Source organism: Idiotropiscis lumnitzeri, chromosome 4, assembly GCF_059441095.1.
Source record: "Idiotropiscis lumnitzeri isolate Australia: NSW breed Sydney's pygmy pipehorse chromosome 4, RoL_Ilum_1.0, whole genome shotgun sequence".
NCBI classification, from domain to species: Eukaryota; Metazoa; Chordata; class Actinopteri; order Syngnathiformes; family Syngnathidae; genus Idiotropiscis; species Idiotropiscis lumnitzeri.
Window position 1 is genome coordinate 21,713,180 of NC_142394.1, and position 17,388 is coordinate 21,730,567.

Consider the following 17,388-nt stretch of genomic DNA (forward strand, 5'->3'; position numbering starts at 1 on the left):
CACACACACACACACAAATGCATATTATCGCAAGGCGTATGCGCGCCTGTGTACTGTATGTATGAATATAGAACAAAAGTGTGTTTTTCAAAGGTCTGACGGTCAACTGACAAGTGAGGAAGATGGATGGGCTGACTAGAATGGACTGTGGGGGGAGGTGGAGATGGGTCGGCTTGATACTTGGGCAAGAGTGTGCGTGTGTGTGGCCTGGCTGACATATCTAATGCTTTGCTGAGAGAGAGAGAAAGAAAAACTGTTTGTGTGAGGGAGCGAAAGAAAAACTGTGAGTGACTAACAGGAAAGTAGTAAGCCAATCGAAGTGATGCGTCTCGACTGAGGGAAGAGCGTCTTTGTATGTTGGGGAGGAGTTTAGCCTGGGTTGTTAGTGGAGGTTATGAAGAGTCTTCTCCACATACTGTATGCAATAAACGCACAATTCAGATGTTTTTTTTTATTTTTAAGAGTAACGGGAAATATTATTTTTTTAATCACAGTTTGTTGAATATTTAAGTTTTTAACTTTTCAGATATCCAAACAACATCTTGTGTTGATTGGGCAGAGTGTACCTAATGTTGTGTCCAGTGCCATCTTTGCACAACTTTGCTGCATACTCAATAACTTCCTGACATTACGACTCACACAATGTCCATTATTATATTAAGTTTGTGTGGACAATTCACGCCTCCCGGCTTCGACAACGTGTCAGAGAGGTGGAGGACGCAGCTAAAACAAAGCAGCCTCGGGGCCTCCATAAATCCCATGTTGCACATTGTTACAATTACTCCGGGGAGGGAAACGGAGGCGGCGTCCGCTTGACAGCCGTTCCACATCTTTGTTTCTCGTCACCTGTTAACACTTCAAGCTGTTACTCTGGGTGGACATTTCATTAGGGACACCAACTGATCATACTGTTCAGCGGACTTGGAACGTGACGTCATCGTGTGACAAAGTTCAGAATCTTCTCAGTCAAATGACTTGGATATCAAATCAAATTTCCACACTAAAATTTGATAATTTAATAAAAAAAAAAAAAAAATCACAAAAAGGAAATTCCAAGTTGCATGTGGAGAAAATCAAGCAAGTAGTCATTCTTGCTCAGTCACTATGCACTCGCTATCAATATTTGCATTAGCTGTGCTAAAATATCATCACAGTCATCTGGAAACCCTGTTGTATGGTCAATTTCAAAATGTTCACACATTTGTCTGTCCACACATGATTAGCGATTTTTACACATCATTAATCCGTTTAAAGTGTTGAAAATAGCTTGAGAACAAATCTACAGCACTACTAAATCTCTCGAATATTTGAACTGTCTGGAAAGTGCAGTAAAACACAGTCTTGGCATGACTCCGCTGAAGTTGTGCAGTGTTACGTTCCCTCAAGATTGAAAGTCTGAATGGTTTTCATACAATGAGTGAAATCGTATTTGAGTAAGTGTGTCATGTTAAAAATGGATCACTGAAATGCTTCAGTGGAGAAGTAAGCGCATCAGCAACAAAGTTATTTGGGCGCAGATTTATTTCAACTTAGCGGTGGTTTTGGGAATGTGGGGGATTTGTGCCGGTAATCACGATCACATATTTTTTTTTATTTTAAATGGTTTCAAAACCAGTCTTAACATTTTCTTATATTCTATTCCTTTTTTGATTTCTAATGAAACAGAATTAATAATTGACCAACTCGCTTGGTTTGCTGAGCTGTGATGTTAATGTAACGTTTTTTTTTTTGTCAAGACATATAGTTCAAGTCAAAAGTCAAGTCAAGTCCTGTTTAAGCCCTGCAAGTCCAAATCCTGGAGTTGGCTTCTGTATTCCTGTGCATGAATGTCTTCCTGGCGATTCTCCACGTTCCCATCGAATGCAGAGTCATGCGCAATGATGTAGTGCAGTGCTCACTAAAATGTTCCTTTCAGCCCAGGCGAGACAGGTGAGATCTTAATCAGTGCTGACGACTTGCATTTAAGCTTTTTGGTAGGGTATGAAAGCCATTTATCGACGCCTGAAAGAAATGTAATCCATCATACTGTGGACATGTTTGTCATCTTTATTCGAGGATACCCAGGAGTGAATGTTTGTGGTTGGCAAAAGAAACAAAAACATTTAATTTGGCATTTGTGATGCCAACTGTCAACGCTCAAAATGACATAAAAGCGGATTTAGTCGACCCCTGTCCTATTAGTTTGTGACAAAAAGACAATTCACAATAATAATAGTTTTCAATGGACCTGCTACCTTTTGCAAAGTTCTACCCTGGCATTTGCGGCTTATTGCGACTTTGACCTACCCTGTCTAACCCTTTTAACTTGATCCCACCCTACCTTGCCCAAAAAAGTACAATGGTAAAAGCTAACATAGCATGCTAACAAAATGTCATGTTAATTTTGGAACATCTCATTTTTGTACATGTGCTTTAGTGCTAAATCCAACCAAGGAAACCGGAATGCTCACAGTTGTTGTGCTTATATAAAGCCAGATACCGCTAAAGAATATCGATAAGGATTTTATATCATGCTCTGGCGTTGACTAATAAGACTGAGAATCGGTAAAATGCTAACATGCTAAAGGTTTGTATGCTACCATGTAGGAAAATAACCACCTGGGTAAGTTTGATGCTTCAACAGATGAATACAGATTTAAAATGTTCCTTTTTGTGTGTACTAAGTTTAATGAGAATGGCTAAAACGCTAAATATCGCAAAAATAACCATTTTCCTTCTTGAGTTTCTAAAACAATTTTGATATCATGTGTTGCCTTGCTAATAATTCAAATGAGACCATTCTATCATGCAAAACGTCATATTAATATATATATAATTTTTTTCAGATCTTTGCCTAAAGTTGGGTTTGATTTCTGATTTGAACTACTAACTTATTAACGGTTAGCAAGGTAGATTTATTCATGAAGCACAATTCCGACACAACGTAACTCAATGTGCCTCACATAATTAAAAGTAGAACGTTTAAAAGCATTTACCACCAAACGAGTTGGACATTTAAACGCAAAGTAGAAAAGTAGCTTACTGAAATTCCTAAAAGAATGTGGGAGATCAAGATTTTAAAACTGCTTCTAAAGATGATCTTCACCGGTTCGGGGGGAAAAAAAGCAACCTTTTTAATGAGGATTTAAAATCATTCAAACTTGGGTTGACTCTACTTCTCTTGGCAAGTTATTCCATTTGTTTGCGGCATAACAGCGAAATGCTGCTTCCCCATGTTTGCTTTGAACTCTGGGCTCCACTCATTGACGCAAGACTGCAGACCTCGGAGCCTTCCTGGGCTTATATTCGCATATATTCATACATTAAATAGATATTTACATTGTCAGTTGTTCCAGCCAAGAGCAAAATGTTGAAATTGAGTACGTTGTGTGACATGAATTGACTTTTAATATTACCGCACAACTTAAAAACACATTTTATTTGCTCCATTTAATGACCATCAACAGTTAATAACTGTCCTTCCACAAAGATTTTGTTTTTGGCGGCGCTGTGGTCATGTCGATGATTTTGGACGTGGTTTCTTTCTTTTGCTGCTTTTCCGTGGCTCCAGTTTGCGATTGTGCAGCCATATGTGTCCCATAAAGGTGTCAGGAGCAATTGAACTCAGTTTAGTAAACTCACTTAGAACCACAACCCAAAATAAATAAATAAATACTTATGGTTGTGTTGTATGAAGGCTCACATAGTAAAATGAATTTTCTCCTTTTCAAAAAAAGCATTAAGTCATAAAACAACTCTTCCAGTTTCTTAATCTCACTTAAAGTGTGTGCATTTTCCTTTTTTTTTTCTTCCAAGCTGCTATAAATCTTACGCTGCATTCGAGGACGGTGGGAAGTCGGAATTTTCCCACTCGGATTGGCCCAAATCTGACCTCAAAATGTTGGAGGTGAATGTAAACTACAAAGATGGCGGATCCAGATAAATTGATTGACATTTTGACCACCAGCAAACCTTATTCATAATTTCTTTCATTTATATAAATAAAGGAATATTTTCGATTCAAAGCATTTTTTATTTCATCAAATAACTTTGTATTTGTAAAATAAACCACCAGGAACTACATTGTAATTATAAATCAGCCTTCAATTATAATCAAATTAAATAACAATAATAAAATCAACGAATTGAAAATAAGTCAAATATAATGACTCTGATGAGGATAATCAGGTCGAATAATGAAAATATAAGTCATGTTAAGCATTACGTTCTCATAAAAAAAGAGCCCAAATAAAATTAAATGTTATATTTTACCAACTATAAATAAATATTAAACTATAAATTTAGAGGTTTTGGCTGGAAGGAAAAACACAGCACAGCCTTCAAGTGGTATATCTAACATTGTATTTTATTTAATTTTGTTTCACATTATTTCTACTAAAATAGTTATTACATATGTTTCAAATATATACAACTCAAGTCTTCCAAGAACTGTGCAATTTTTATGAAAAAATGAAAACCAAATGTTTGTTAAAGAATATTACGAGTATTTGTGGATTAAATGCATTTGTGACATATGGTCTCAGGAGGAGATTATGTATATGTTGCGTTTTTTCAGCATTATTTTTCATCTGCCATAAAGTAACCCCCCCCTCCCACTACTACCCCCCACCCAACCCACCGCCACGCAGCCTTCAACTGGATTCAGCCCCAAACTGGAACCAGATTTTTTTACAGGCTTGAAAGTGCTGCGTGGTATTATGGAGGAAAGATTGGATCAAGAACGGCCGGTTTTAGTGTTTCTTTCGTCCACCCTGCTTTTTAACTGAAGGCCTACACAGTCTGTATGATTGATTGACACATCGTGAACTTATGCAGCAAAGAAAATATTTTCCATAAAGGTCTTAAAAGTTTATTGGCCAAGTACAATATAACTTCCAGTGGACTTCCCCCTAGTAGGCCTATATTAACTTTTTAGTGTACACAATCATTGAAAAGAGCACAACCATCTGCAGGGTGGAGTGGAAATAGGCTTGCGACCGTTTGAAATCACACCAAAACACAAGTTTAATAAAGTAAAAATAATAATAAAACTCTTAACTTAAAGAGTATGACCATAAGGAAAAATTCCAAAATGCAAGCGGTACCAGCACTTTTATTGGCAAATGAAATTCCAAACCCAATAAAAAAATGCTGCCTGCATGGGACTAATGTGAATGAGCTATTACATCATCAGTGACAAAAGTCAAAAATATATTGAAGCATAAATGTACAAAAGGGAAAAGTAATTCAAAAATATATTTTTAAATAGTTCAAATTAATTTACAAATTCAGAAGCAAACTTAAAAGTAAACACAAGTTTACTGAAATGTTTTACTAAAGTAAAAAATAATATAAAAATAAGCCCGAAAAATATAAGTAAAAATTTAGAAAATATGAAACACTTTTACAAAAGCAAAAACTAATTTACTAAAATATGCTGTACAACCCCCCCCCTCAGAATTAGACAAAACTACATAAATTACAAATTAAAATTCATAACGAAACAGTACGAGTGCAATTGAGCCTTCCAAGTGGTTCATTAAATACAATTAATTTCAATTAAAGTGCACTGAATTACAATTGTTTACAGTGAGCAGTGCATCTCCAAATTAAATTAACATACACACAAACAAAAGTATAATTTTTATTTAATGTAAATGTTCCACAAACTGAAGGTCCATTATGTAAAGGTGATGGTCAGAAATAAAAAGGCCACTGCGGAATAAAAGCCAAATAAATGATTACATTAGCAGAAGGCAGACTAAATCACACTGGGACATGTTAATGTGGTGTGTGTGTGTGTGTGTGTGATCATACATTGTGTGTGTGAGTTGGTGGGTGAGTGAAATGAGCCATTTTAATGAGTTGTGCGCAAGACTGCATAGCTCAGCAAGAGCATCGCTGATGTAAACACACACAAGTCACTAAACAATCGAGAAAATGATCTGCGTTTATTTACATCGGCGTTCATGGAAACATTACGCTTCGCCTTGAGCGCGTTCAAACAATTGTCTTTGAACAGGAAAGCATAAGCGAGGGCGGAGTGTCCAAAGATATTAGTGTTCAATAAAATAGTCCACTTTGCGCAGGGTGACGACATTTCAACATTTAGCAGCCAGCGGCTTATTTCTGAGTGTTGGCTGCTTGTTGCCGGAATCTTGTGGATTTGTCGTGTTTCGATGGAAAATGTGATCACGCCATTGGCAAATAACGACGAAAAACACCTTTCATTTGTCCAAGTGCCGCTTCAACTTGGGAATCCATTCCACACATAGTGAGGTTTGCATCCCTCCAATCAACGATGTCAATCCATATCTCCGAACATGAACTTTTCAGTACTGTAAATGTAAACCTCAAGGCTCTCCTAAGTCAGCCAGGAGAGAAAGTCCCTCCAGTGTGCCCTGGGTCATCCCTGGGGTCTCCTCACGGTGAGGACATGCCCAGAACACCTCACTCGGGAGGCGTCCTAACAAGATACCCAAGCCACCTGACCTCTCAATGAGGAGGAATAGCGGTTCCCCTCTAAGCCCCTGCCGGATGACCGAGCGTCTCATCCTGTCTCAAAGGGAGAGCTCAGAGACCATGTGAACGAAATTAGTTCACACTTGTTCTCCTGAGTCAGAGATTTGACTTCGCGACAGAGCATCTTCTCATTACCCCTGAATAGACGTGACCAGGGAGGCTGAGGAATGTGATGCCCCTGTAGTTAGAACACACCCTTCTTTAAAAAAGGGTCCAACACGGTCTTCCAATAAAGTGGGAGGCGTGTCTAAGAGCGTTTAAGAATCCAGAAACTTTTTAACACCTCTGGGACCTCAACCTAAGAGATAGGAAAGTCTACCTCAGACTCTGCTTCTTCATGGCCAGGCATGTCGGTAGGATTTAGGAGGTCTTCAATGTATTCTCTCCACCGATTCATGTCTCGAGTCGAGGTCAGAAGCGCTACATCCCCGATATATACAGTATTGATGTGGCGTCGCTTCCCCCTCCTGATATGCCGAATGTTGAACCAGAATTTCTTTCTTCAATTCTTTTACCAAAGCTGTGTTCCGCTTATCTAACCGGTACCGATCCTTCAGCTTTCCGGCATCCCGCATCGCTGGTGTCTACTAACATCTCCGATTGGCCACCTCAACAATGAAGGCATGGAACATGGTCCACACGGTCCGCTTTCCCCGGGATGTACCCAAAGTTCGGCCCGAGATAGGAGTGGATGCTTCAGAAACCCGCAACACGTTTGTGTCTGCCGAGTCGAACCAGCATATTCTAACCAATCATCGCAGCCTTGCGGACACCCGCGTGTCTGAACATGGTGTTTGTTCTTCACAATCCATGATGAGCACAGTAGTTCAGTAACAGAACACCTCTCGGGTTTTGACCGGGGCCATTCCTGAAAACAATGCCCTTCCGGGTCTCACGGTCATTGCCAACGTGAGTCCGCCAAAACACCAAGGGAGTCCATAGAGGGAGCGCTCTCCAGCACCCCCTCAAAGGACTCCAGGAAGGGTGGGCACTCTGAACTTCTGCTTGGTGCATCGGGACGAAAAAAGTCAGTACCTGAGGTGGCTCTCCGGGGTGGAGCCCCGTGTACAGGCACTGAGCCAGGGGGCAATAATTATACTGGCACCTCTCTTCATGGGCAAGTCCAGACACACACATTTGTCCGTCCCTATGTGTAGCTAATGATTCGTTTGTCTGTATGTGCCCTACGACAAACTGGTGACAAGAAATTTCTCGAGATGACATCATCAATATTTGTGACATTTTTGTAGCCCTGTGATTTTTTTTCTTAATGGTAAATATATGGCTTGGTTCAATCAAGTTTGGGTAATGTTGTGATTTTGCCATGTTGAGCTTTCCCACGCTGCTCCAGTGCAGTGCAATGATGTGAAAATGAGGTTGGTAGTTTTTAGAATCCTGCTGACAGAGCATGTACAACTGCCAAGTCATTGTAGGAAAGAAAAGGGAAAAACTAATACCGTGCCAAAAGTTCAAGCTGGAGTACGAGCCGCCATGCAAATGTATATTCTTGATGACGCTGTGATGTCATCAGGCATCAGGATATGAGGTTGGGGGGGGGCCCCCAGGGCTGAAGCCACAGGCCCGATAGGCACGTTAGGAAGAATAATAAGAGGTGACCGCGATGCATTCACAGCCAGAGCGGGCGGCGGGAAATCAAAGCTCCGCCGCCGCTTCCCGACAGGGCTTTATTTTTCCGACGCCGCCGGCCAACGCGCCCCACAGCTATTTTTACACGCGCGTCAGTGGGTCGAGTCGCTGGTTTGAGGCTATGAACGTGTATGTGTGTTTTTTTTTTAATTGGAATGTGAAAATAGTGAGTAGTTTTGGTCTGAATAGGATTTTGCTTTTCACCTTCCCCTAAAAATTACAAGACAATACAACTTTATATCATTCACGATGCATCTATTTATGTTGTGAAGAGAAGTACGATGCTGCGGAGGTTCAACTTTATATCGTTCCGTGACCACACTCGGCCAGAATGATTTTGAGAAATAATCGATTTTCGAATTGCGATTTTCACTATTGCTATTTAAAATTTGAATATTTTTGCAAGCTCCTCGTCCGATGTTTTTTTTTTTTTTTTTTTAACTGCAAACAGTCAAAATAAACTGTATTACAATAAATAACATCATCTTTATGACATATAAATGTTTGGGTTTTACTGTGTAGGTTTGCTGTGATGGTCCAGAAAGTAAAAATTTGGCGACAGTTTGTTTGGCTCGACTCAAACAAGCTCCCGGGAAAGACGTTTACCTGCTAGTTGTAGAAGTACCTGTGCCAAACGCCAAACTGTGGCCTGGTTTTTACTTTCTGGACTGTAATTTACCACCTCTGGAGGTTAAGCCGACACTAAAGTAAAGGCAAGTGAAACCTGAATACATGCGAATATCTACTCTACGGCTAAAAGCACATATGGATAAACGCCCACTCCCAGTCACTCACAAACACCAACGGAGAATTTAGAGTCTTCAGTGATGTGTAAATCACCGTCTTGTGTCTTGGCAGGCAGCTCCTCCTCGAAGCTCCTCTTGGGAGCACAATGAATACATGTTTAAGTTCGTCAACCACACCATTTAATGTAAAACGGGTCTTTAAGTCTTTAATTAAGCGAGCATGCATGTTTTTGGAATTGCCGGAGCCCGGAGAAAATGCACGGAAACACTGGGAGATCATTGGGGATTCAAACCCTGAGCCTCAGAACTGTGAGGCCACCGTGCTGACGTGGTCGCTCATTTGTTTCTGTGAACTTTTATATTGTCTTGATCCGTTTTCTGCCATCGACCAAATTTTGTATGATTTTGCACGAGTGTAATTTTGCGTATGTACATAAGATCAGAAATACTTGGAGATTGGACACATTGTAGTCTTGTACAACTATTACATTATTTTCCTGTAAAGACAGAACCTTGGTGTTCCTAATATTGTGGCCTGTGAGCGTACAGTATGAGCATGTACTCGTTGGCTTCATATATTACTCTCGCTCGCTCGCTCGCTCACTCACTCGGTCACACACACGTATTCACCGCTGGTAGCCTGTTAGCGTGTCGGCTTCAGAGGCCGGCTGTGGTGAGGATAATAATTCTCAGAACCTTTCAAGTATGTGCCAGACATCTTTGTAGGGGGTTGGGGATTTAAAAAAAAAAAAAAAAGAAGCAAGAGTGAAAGAGTGACATGGCAGACAGACAGGAGGCAGAGAGCATGCTGAGAGAGGACACGTAACAGGTGTGGAAGAGGCCAGACAGCAGACATCCTCCAGACGTCTTTGTACCAGGGATAATGAAACGGGGAGAATCGTAGAAACGGATTCTCGACGGTCGTATTGCTACATTAATACCTACCTGAGAGTGTCAAATCAAATCACATCACTCTTGAGCATTATTATCTTTGGCTAAAGTCTTTTTTTCATAGCATTCGATGGTGCCCATGTACCTAATAAATGGAATTGCCAACTCTGGTTGCCAGTGAGCAGCAGTCAGAGGTGACCCACAGCAGCCTCACAGCGACATCTACTGTTGGTGCGCAAGGGTGGCGGGAGGCAGCCCACCTGCTGAGCGCGTTCACGTGCACGTCTGCTCTGTTTGAATGAAGCCGTTTATTTGTCGGCCACAATCAATACTCATAATGAGCTCATCAACTGAAGAGGCGCAGTTTCAGTTTAATTTGGGTAATCAGCGGCGATGCTCTCATAATCCAATAAAGCCAATTAAACATAACTACCACCATGTGTTCACTAAATTATATAGGAAAGTGGTTTGCAAACTTTTTAGATGGTGTATTACCTTAAAAAATGGAGCTCACAACATACCAACAAAATAAGTAACGTTAAAATACAGCAACATAGTAGGTCTAAGTGTTCATTCGGACATAAATATCGGAAAATGGAAATGTCCTTAAATGATCATTTAAAGGAAATTAATTACAAAAACACTGAATAGAAAAATAGGTTATAAAACATTAAAAGCAAATGAAAAAAAGGTAAAAAGTTAAATACAACTTAACAGCATCGGCACATTTTGTGTGCAACCAGGAAATCAGCGGGCCACTTTGAGAATCATTGTCATAGGGATGAAAAAGTTTTCAAAACAAAAAGTCATAATTTTAAGACACTTGTATGTTTTAAAAAAAAAAATACTGTTATCTTTACAAGAACAAAGTATTGCGGTAAAATATTCTACGGTAAAATGTTCTATGCACCCCTAAAAGTCTAAACACGGCACTCCGATTAATATTTTTTGGTGGAATATGAATTACGCAGCAAAAATCCACCCATTTTTATCCATCTCAGGAGGCGGCCATTTTGCCCAAACTGTCTTCACATTCGATTTAATCGTCATCATTGTATGTTTAAAAAAGTACATTATCGAGAAACACTTGTCAGCATCTTCCTCTTGTTGTAACATCCAAGTGTGTTTTTCTTTTTTTTTTTTTTGTTCTGTTTGTTTTATTTTTTGAGGGGAACGCGTTTCACCACATTTCCACGGTCCAAGGTTGTACTTCCAGCCGCGAGATTGTGTTTACAAACTGACGTGATCACATCCATGTTGAGTCACGTGACAAATGTTTGCCGAGGAGTGAGAGGGCCACCCGGCTGCGCGGAGGTGAGTCAGGACAATGTGGCTCCACTGGACTAAATGCGTTGCAGGAGGACAGCTGCGTTGTTGGCGTCAATACGTCACAAGCCAAATACAGATTGCCGCATTATTAGCTGGGAGATGGTGACAGTTCTGCCGCGAAGAGATATGGCCTGCGTAAATGAATAAATACATGAATGGGCACTTGAAGAAAAGCTCAAATAAAAAAGGACACGAATGGACACTTTGATAAATCAGTGGACACCTCATGTTTCGGATACTTCACTTACTTCACATCACTAGTCTGACGTTTCATATTTTTTTAAATACATGCAAGTCTCTAATGGTTGCGATGGGGTTCCTGAGGCAAGTGGATGAAGTCATCAGATAAAAGTTGGCCTTGTGAGGAACGAGCAGCGCCGTCTTTTGCTGGGAAACATTAACATTCTGCAGCAATTATGTACGCACGCGACTATGCATATGTATGTGTGTGTGCGTGTGTGTGTGTGTGTGCGTGTCGGGGTGTGTGCGTGTGTGTATGTTTGCGGCTGACAATATGCGCTGGTTTTGCTCTCCTGGGCACCCCATCAGACATATTCCTCTCACTTTTTCCTTCACTTGTGGGTCACTCCGGAATTGGGGGACAATCTCTGCACCAACATTTCTGGAAACAATGAAAAAAAATGTGATTTGATTTGGTTCGTCCGGCTCAAACATCAACGATATGCTTTTTGTCATATGTTATATTTTGCTGGGTTTGGCAGACTTGTTACAAATATACAATATTGCGTAAGTAAAAAAAACAAAAACAAAAAAAAAACATTGTATTTGAATGCTAATCTAATTTTAGCATTGCTTTAGTGTTAAAAATCAATGCTAAGGTTTTTTTTTTTGTTTTTCCTCAAGCGTACATGCTAGCTGTTAGCCTTATGCTAACTGGTCAAGATCATACTTAAGTATATGATAAAAAAAAACAAACACTACTGTGCCTAGAACAACTCACTTCTAGATGGCTAAAAAGTAGTAACAGGGGTCCGTACATATTCTTCTTACGCTTCCTCTTCTCTCCCGCTCACCCTCTCCATTAGCCGATTAGATTTAGTCCTAATGCCGCCGGGCAGCCTGATTTTTACAGGCTCGCATTCCTACTAAATCATCCAAACCTGCGCTGGTCTCGCAAGCATACCGCGAAGCTTCTATGTGTGCTACACACACGCTCACGCGCCTTATGTCCAGGCCGAGACGCCGACACGGCAATCCAGTTTGATTGAACGGTAGGGCAGAATCGGGTTCAATTTCGTCCCGTCCACATCCATCCTTTGATTCACCATCCTCGCCTAGGGCGTGAAGGATTTTCAAATTCTAACATCGGAGGCGGTCGCGGCCGCTCTGGATGAGGTGTTCTGGAAAAGAATTTGCATAATGTTTTTTAAATTTTTTTTCTTCTGTAAAGAACATTTTAAAAAAAAATATATTTTCCTGTCATGTCTTACCTGGACAAGAAGACGAACGCGAATGAGTCGGGGAGACAAACGCGGGAGTCGCTCATGTTTATGTACGCTCACGAGCGGGCGGGCATTACTTGTGAGTGCGCCTCATTCGCCTTGTGTTAGCTTCTCATCATTTATTACAGCATTGAGGGGGAGGGGGAGGGGGGGCAACTGGGGGGTTGGCTTTGGTTGTACTTTTACCCTCTGTGACAAAAGTGCTGATAGCAAAGTCCATTTTCATCACGTCGCGACAGCTTGGAGCACGTTTGCCGGCATAAATTGACAGGCGGTGGCGCCTATGTCATATATATCATACCCGTGCATAGCGGACTAACTCATATTATTCCAAGAAATGCATTCGAATGCATACCATCATAAATCAGAGAAAGATCATGGCTTTTTCACTGAATACTCTATGCCACTTGTGTTTATCTTGTAATAATGACCACGCGTCGTACGACAGGACTTAAAATGCATTTCTCCAAAATGCCATATAAATGAATAATATAAAAAAGTAATAATACGGGCGGCTATAATGCTGATCACAGAAGTTCGTCATGATCATGTATGCGCCGTAGTGGATGTGAACACGATAGAAATGGCATCAGAGTATGACAGTGTTGTATACATTTGAGTACCTCCTTATTTATTACCTGAGCCTTATTACTCTTTGGAACATATTTCAGGTTTATTTTGAAGCAGTATATGCAATTTATTCTCAACAATACCCGTAGAAAGTGAATGATAATGAGAACTAAAAATCATATTAGACTGGTCTATCATTCTGATTCATAGAGTGGGTTTATTTTCTTCCATGGCTACCTGGGGGCAGCAACATATATACTGTTTACCTTTAGCATTACGCCACAGGGTTAAATTCTACGTATATTTTTTTTAAACACACAACGGTTAAGTATGTTTAAAAATTTGACTAATTTATTTTGCCGTTTTCATTTTACTGAATATCAACAGCAATTAAAAATCATTTTACGCTTGTTTTCCAGTTTTGAGAATGTTCAACTTGCCTACCTCTTTGATTTTGGTGACACTCTGAGAGGAAGGCATTTTCTTGTCAAATTTTGCTGGGCTGAAATGTGAAATTTCATAATATTCCAGCATTCACACTATTCGCAGTCCATGCATCACATGAGAAGAACGATAAGCCTGCCCAGGTAGAGAAATACCCTCAATTTACAGCTTCATATGTTATATCTTTTGCAGAAATGATAAGAGAATCCAACGGCGATTGTCATTTATTCCCCTCACTTTTCCGTAGTTATGAATCATATTTTTGGCCTATTGATGCGTTGCGGAACCAGGACCAGTCCTCCCTTCTTTCATTTAACCCTCACTCGACCTGGCTAATGAATTAAGGATGTCTTTCCTGCACCTGTCTGCTTATCTTGGACCAAACATAATAAACAGACCATGCTGGGTGGCACACACACACACACACACACACACACGCACACACCTGCACAATCTGGATGCACTCAATCTGATCCATCCACCATAATGGCCACTACTGCTTTCCACACACACATGCGCACAAATTAGATCAGAAATGTCTTCCCATTCATCGGAGCATAACAGAAGTTTTAATATAGGATATGGATGCGCACACACACATGTGCACGTGCTCGCGCACACACACTGAGCCCTCTCATCCAGTTAGCCCTGACATTAGCCACTCAGTGTTCCTAACTGGATCATGGGGCTCGCTAAAGAGATTAGGACCTGGAGACAGCATAGCAACCACACACACACACACACACACACACACAGAGTAGTATCTCTCTCCGTTTCTTAATTCCATTCTCTTCCTCCATCCTGCTGTTTCAAATCCATCGCATCCCTTGCTCCGGCTCTCATTCAAGCAGACAGACTGTCAGCCGTGCTAGAAGACGAAGTACTAGAAGTGGAGGAAGAAGAAGATTGTCAGTGGAATTAGCCGGGCACTCTTCGCGCAGGCAGGTTGACAGCGGGCGCTTGTTAGCCATCACGATCACTTTATTTCACCCCGGGGGGGGGGCGGTTGTAGCACATGAAACAGTTGTAAAACGCTTGTTGAATTGTGAAGGATTCATAATAGAAAGGTTTTCCCTCGTGCACATACATGTGAAAAATGAGTTGAGATTTATTCCCCCCCAATTAAAAACAGTTCCCCACGTGTCTTAATAATACGGCTGAATGATTTTGAAAAATAACGGAAGCGCATTTTTTTCCCCCTCAATATTGTGATTTACAATCTAAATAAATATATTTATAAATGGATAGTAGAATTAAAATAAAGCCTACTGACCATGCAAAATTGAAGAAAAATTGCATATATGAAAATATCCACTTAAGTGCAAATGCAAAGTCTTGACAGCCAAGGGGGCTAGGTGAGCGGCTATTTGCGCTCAAGCAGCCCAAATTTTGACAGCACTTCATCACCAAAGTGGCAAATTACACTTGTCAATATACATGCTCGCAGTTGAACTGATTAGTCGGGCAATGGACAAGTTGACTTTACTACGCATCGATGTTGAACGCTTGAAGTAGAGTAATTGCTAATCACCCGTTTATGGCATGTCGTCTTGTAATCAGTCAATTACACACGCAGAACACAGACATGAGAGCCAATATGGCACATTGCTGAATTGACAAATATTGCACTGAATTCACACTTAAAGAGGAAGTCAACCCCCCAAAATTATTTACAATAAAATTGCGCACTCATGAGTCTAAAGATGGCATTCTGATTAATGTTGTGTTTGTGCACCCGTTTTTAGCCGTCTCTGTCGGGCGGACATTTTGTCACTTCTGTCAACTGAGTTGTTCAGGGATCAGGTGACGACCAATCACGGCTCGCCTTTTTTCTGAAGCTTTAAAAAGTACTCAAACAAAAGTCATGTGAAACAATCATAGCAATTACAGACATCATTTGGGTTAAAAGCCTTCTTTCTAAGGGTACCTGAAAGTTTATAATTTCATACAAATTGATTCCATTTCTTGCGATGTTCCGATCGTGTGGCATAAACATCACTTTAGCTGTTACCTGTGTTGCAATACACGATGATCCAAAACAAACACTACAAACTTGCAAACAACTCCAGGAAAACCTGTGCTGCTCTTTCTGCACACAAAAAAAAAGTGAAATGGCCCTCGGTAACCTTGACAACGCCGAGACCTGCTGAGAGACGCGTCAGAACTCTTGCAAACACTGAGAGGCGGCTTCAAAGGTGAGCGTGGTCGCAGTGAACCTGCAGAACATGCCGTCTAATAAATATACAGCCAGTGTGCGCATTTCATTTATTTTCAGCACCATGCATACATATATGCCCAACACGCACACGTATGACCCCCACCCTCCCTGCTGTCTCCTCCTTCTGTGCAATCTGCTAATTTGCCCTGGGTTATTTATGGGCACTAAGGTGCTCCCTTGATGCTTAGAAAACTAAAACACCTCGCTCAGCTTCTTTATTCTACACACACGCGCATGCACACCCCCACACACACACTCTAGTACATCTCAATCGCCCCACCAACACCCCCCCCCCACACACACACCCCCACGGCCTGCTGCTTGTCCTGTGCACTCACACCACTCCTTAGTCCAGTTGTTTTTTGTTTTTTCTTTTCTAAAAATATACAGTGATCTTCAACATCTTCACGGTTCAATTTTATCAAAGTCACTCACTCTATACAACTCCTTTATCTGTTTTGTTAGTTAATGCCTTTGGATGTGTGAAGCACATTGGGTTGTCTCGTGTATGAAATGTGCTATGAGCAAAGATGTCTTGCCCTGCTTAGTAATTGGTGTAAAAGGGAAATATGTTGAAGCAATACCTCTCAGATGAGAGATTAACACAGGAGTGGGCAACTTAAATTATTTTTAATTATGGTCAAAATACATTCCAGCCCGTGTGTAGCGAAAATGTTTAATTGACATACATTGAGATGCGTTTGGAAAATTATTGATGTGGTTTCAAACCCCCCCCCCCTTCCCGGAAAAAAAAAATAATAATTCTTGGGTGGAAAAAACGAAAAGAAAATACATGGGCTGGGCTGCACTCTGGGCGGCCCCGCAAAAATAAAATAAAAAAAAAATATATATATATATATATATATGTGTATATATATATATTTATATATATATATATATATTATTTTTTTTTTTTTTAAATATTTTTTTGCGGGGCCGCCCAGAGTGCAGCCCATCCCTAGACTACCATCTTTGTATGTCGCTTTGAGTTAAGTTTAGTCTGGGTTGTTCGTGGAAGTTCCAGAGAGTCCACGCCACATTTGCATTCCGGTGCAGTCTGTTTAATTTTAACCGCAATGGTAATAGATGATTTTGAGGTGATTATGATCACAAAACACTTAATTTGTTGTGAAATCCTTTTTTTTTTTTTTTTAATAACGTGAAACACTTGGAGTTGTGTATGAAATGCGCAATATAAATACAGACGCGGGCACTGCTTAATTGCCAAGTTTGTTTGCTGATGCCATCTAATGATGTCGGAACATGACCTCAACATTTTATCATTTCCAGTCTTGAATAACATCCATCACTCCTTTAAGTATTAAATCAACATATACTATTACAATGTTTTTTATAAGCTTATTAAGTTCATGCTAGCCGACAAGTCTCGCCAAAACATAGTGTCACCTACGCTCAAGCGGATGAACTAATCACAACCAAGCATGTGCACCCATGTCGCCTTCATTCCTACCAATAATTTTTTTTTATTTTGCCCTGCCTTGTAAGTCATCTAAATTTGTTGGGCGTCCCGTTTCGGGCAGGGGGCCAGAAAGGCTTTTATAACCATAAAGGCCTATGG

At 40.5% G+C, this 17,388-nt stretch overlaps 1 protein-coding gene across 5 annotated transcripts in view; it reads left to right on the forward strand.

The window, feature by feature from the left end:
• Positions 1-17,388, forward strand: part of slit3 (slit homolog 3 (Drosophila)) — a 236,782-nt gene that overhangs the window by 100,400 nt on the left and 118,994 nt on the right. Inside the window, exon 2 of one of the 5 annotated variants that reach the window (XM_088294964.1) lies at positions 1,737-1,929. The exons of the other annotated variants lie outside the window; for them this stretch is intronic. Within the exon in view, the coding sequence (XP_088151090.1) occupies positions 1,823-1,929 (107 nt within the window). The 5' untranslated portion in view covers positions 1,737-1,822. The remainder of the gene's footprint in view (positions 1-1,736; positions 1,930-17,388) is intronic. 5 annotated transcript variants of the gene reach the window in all.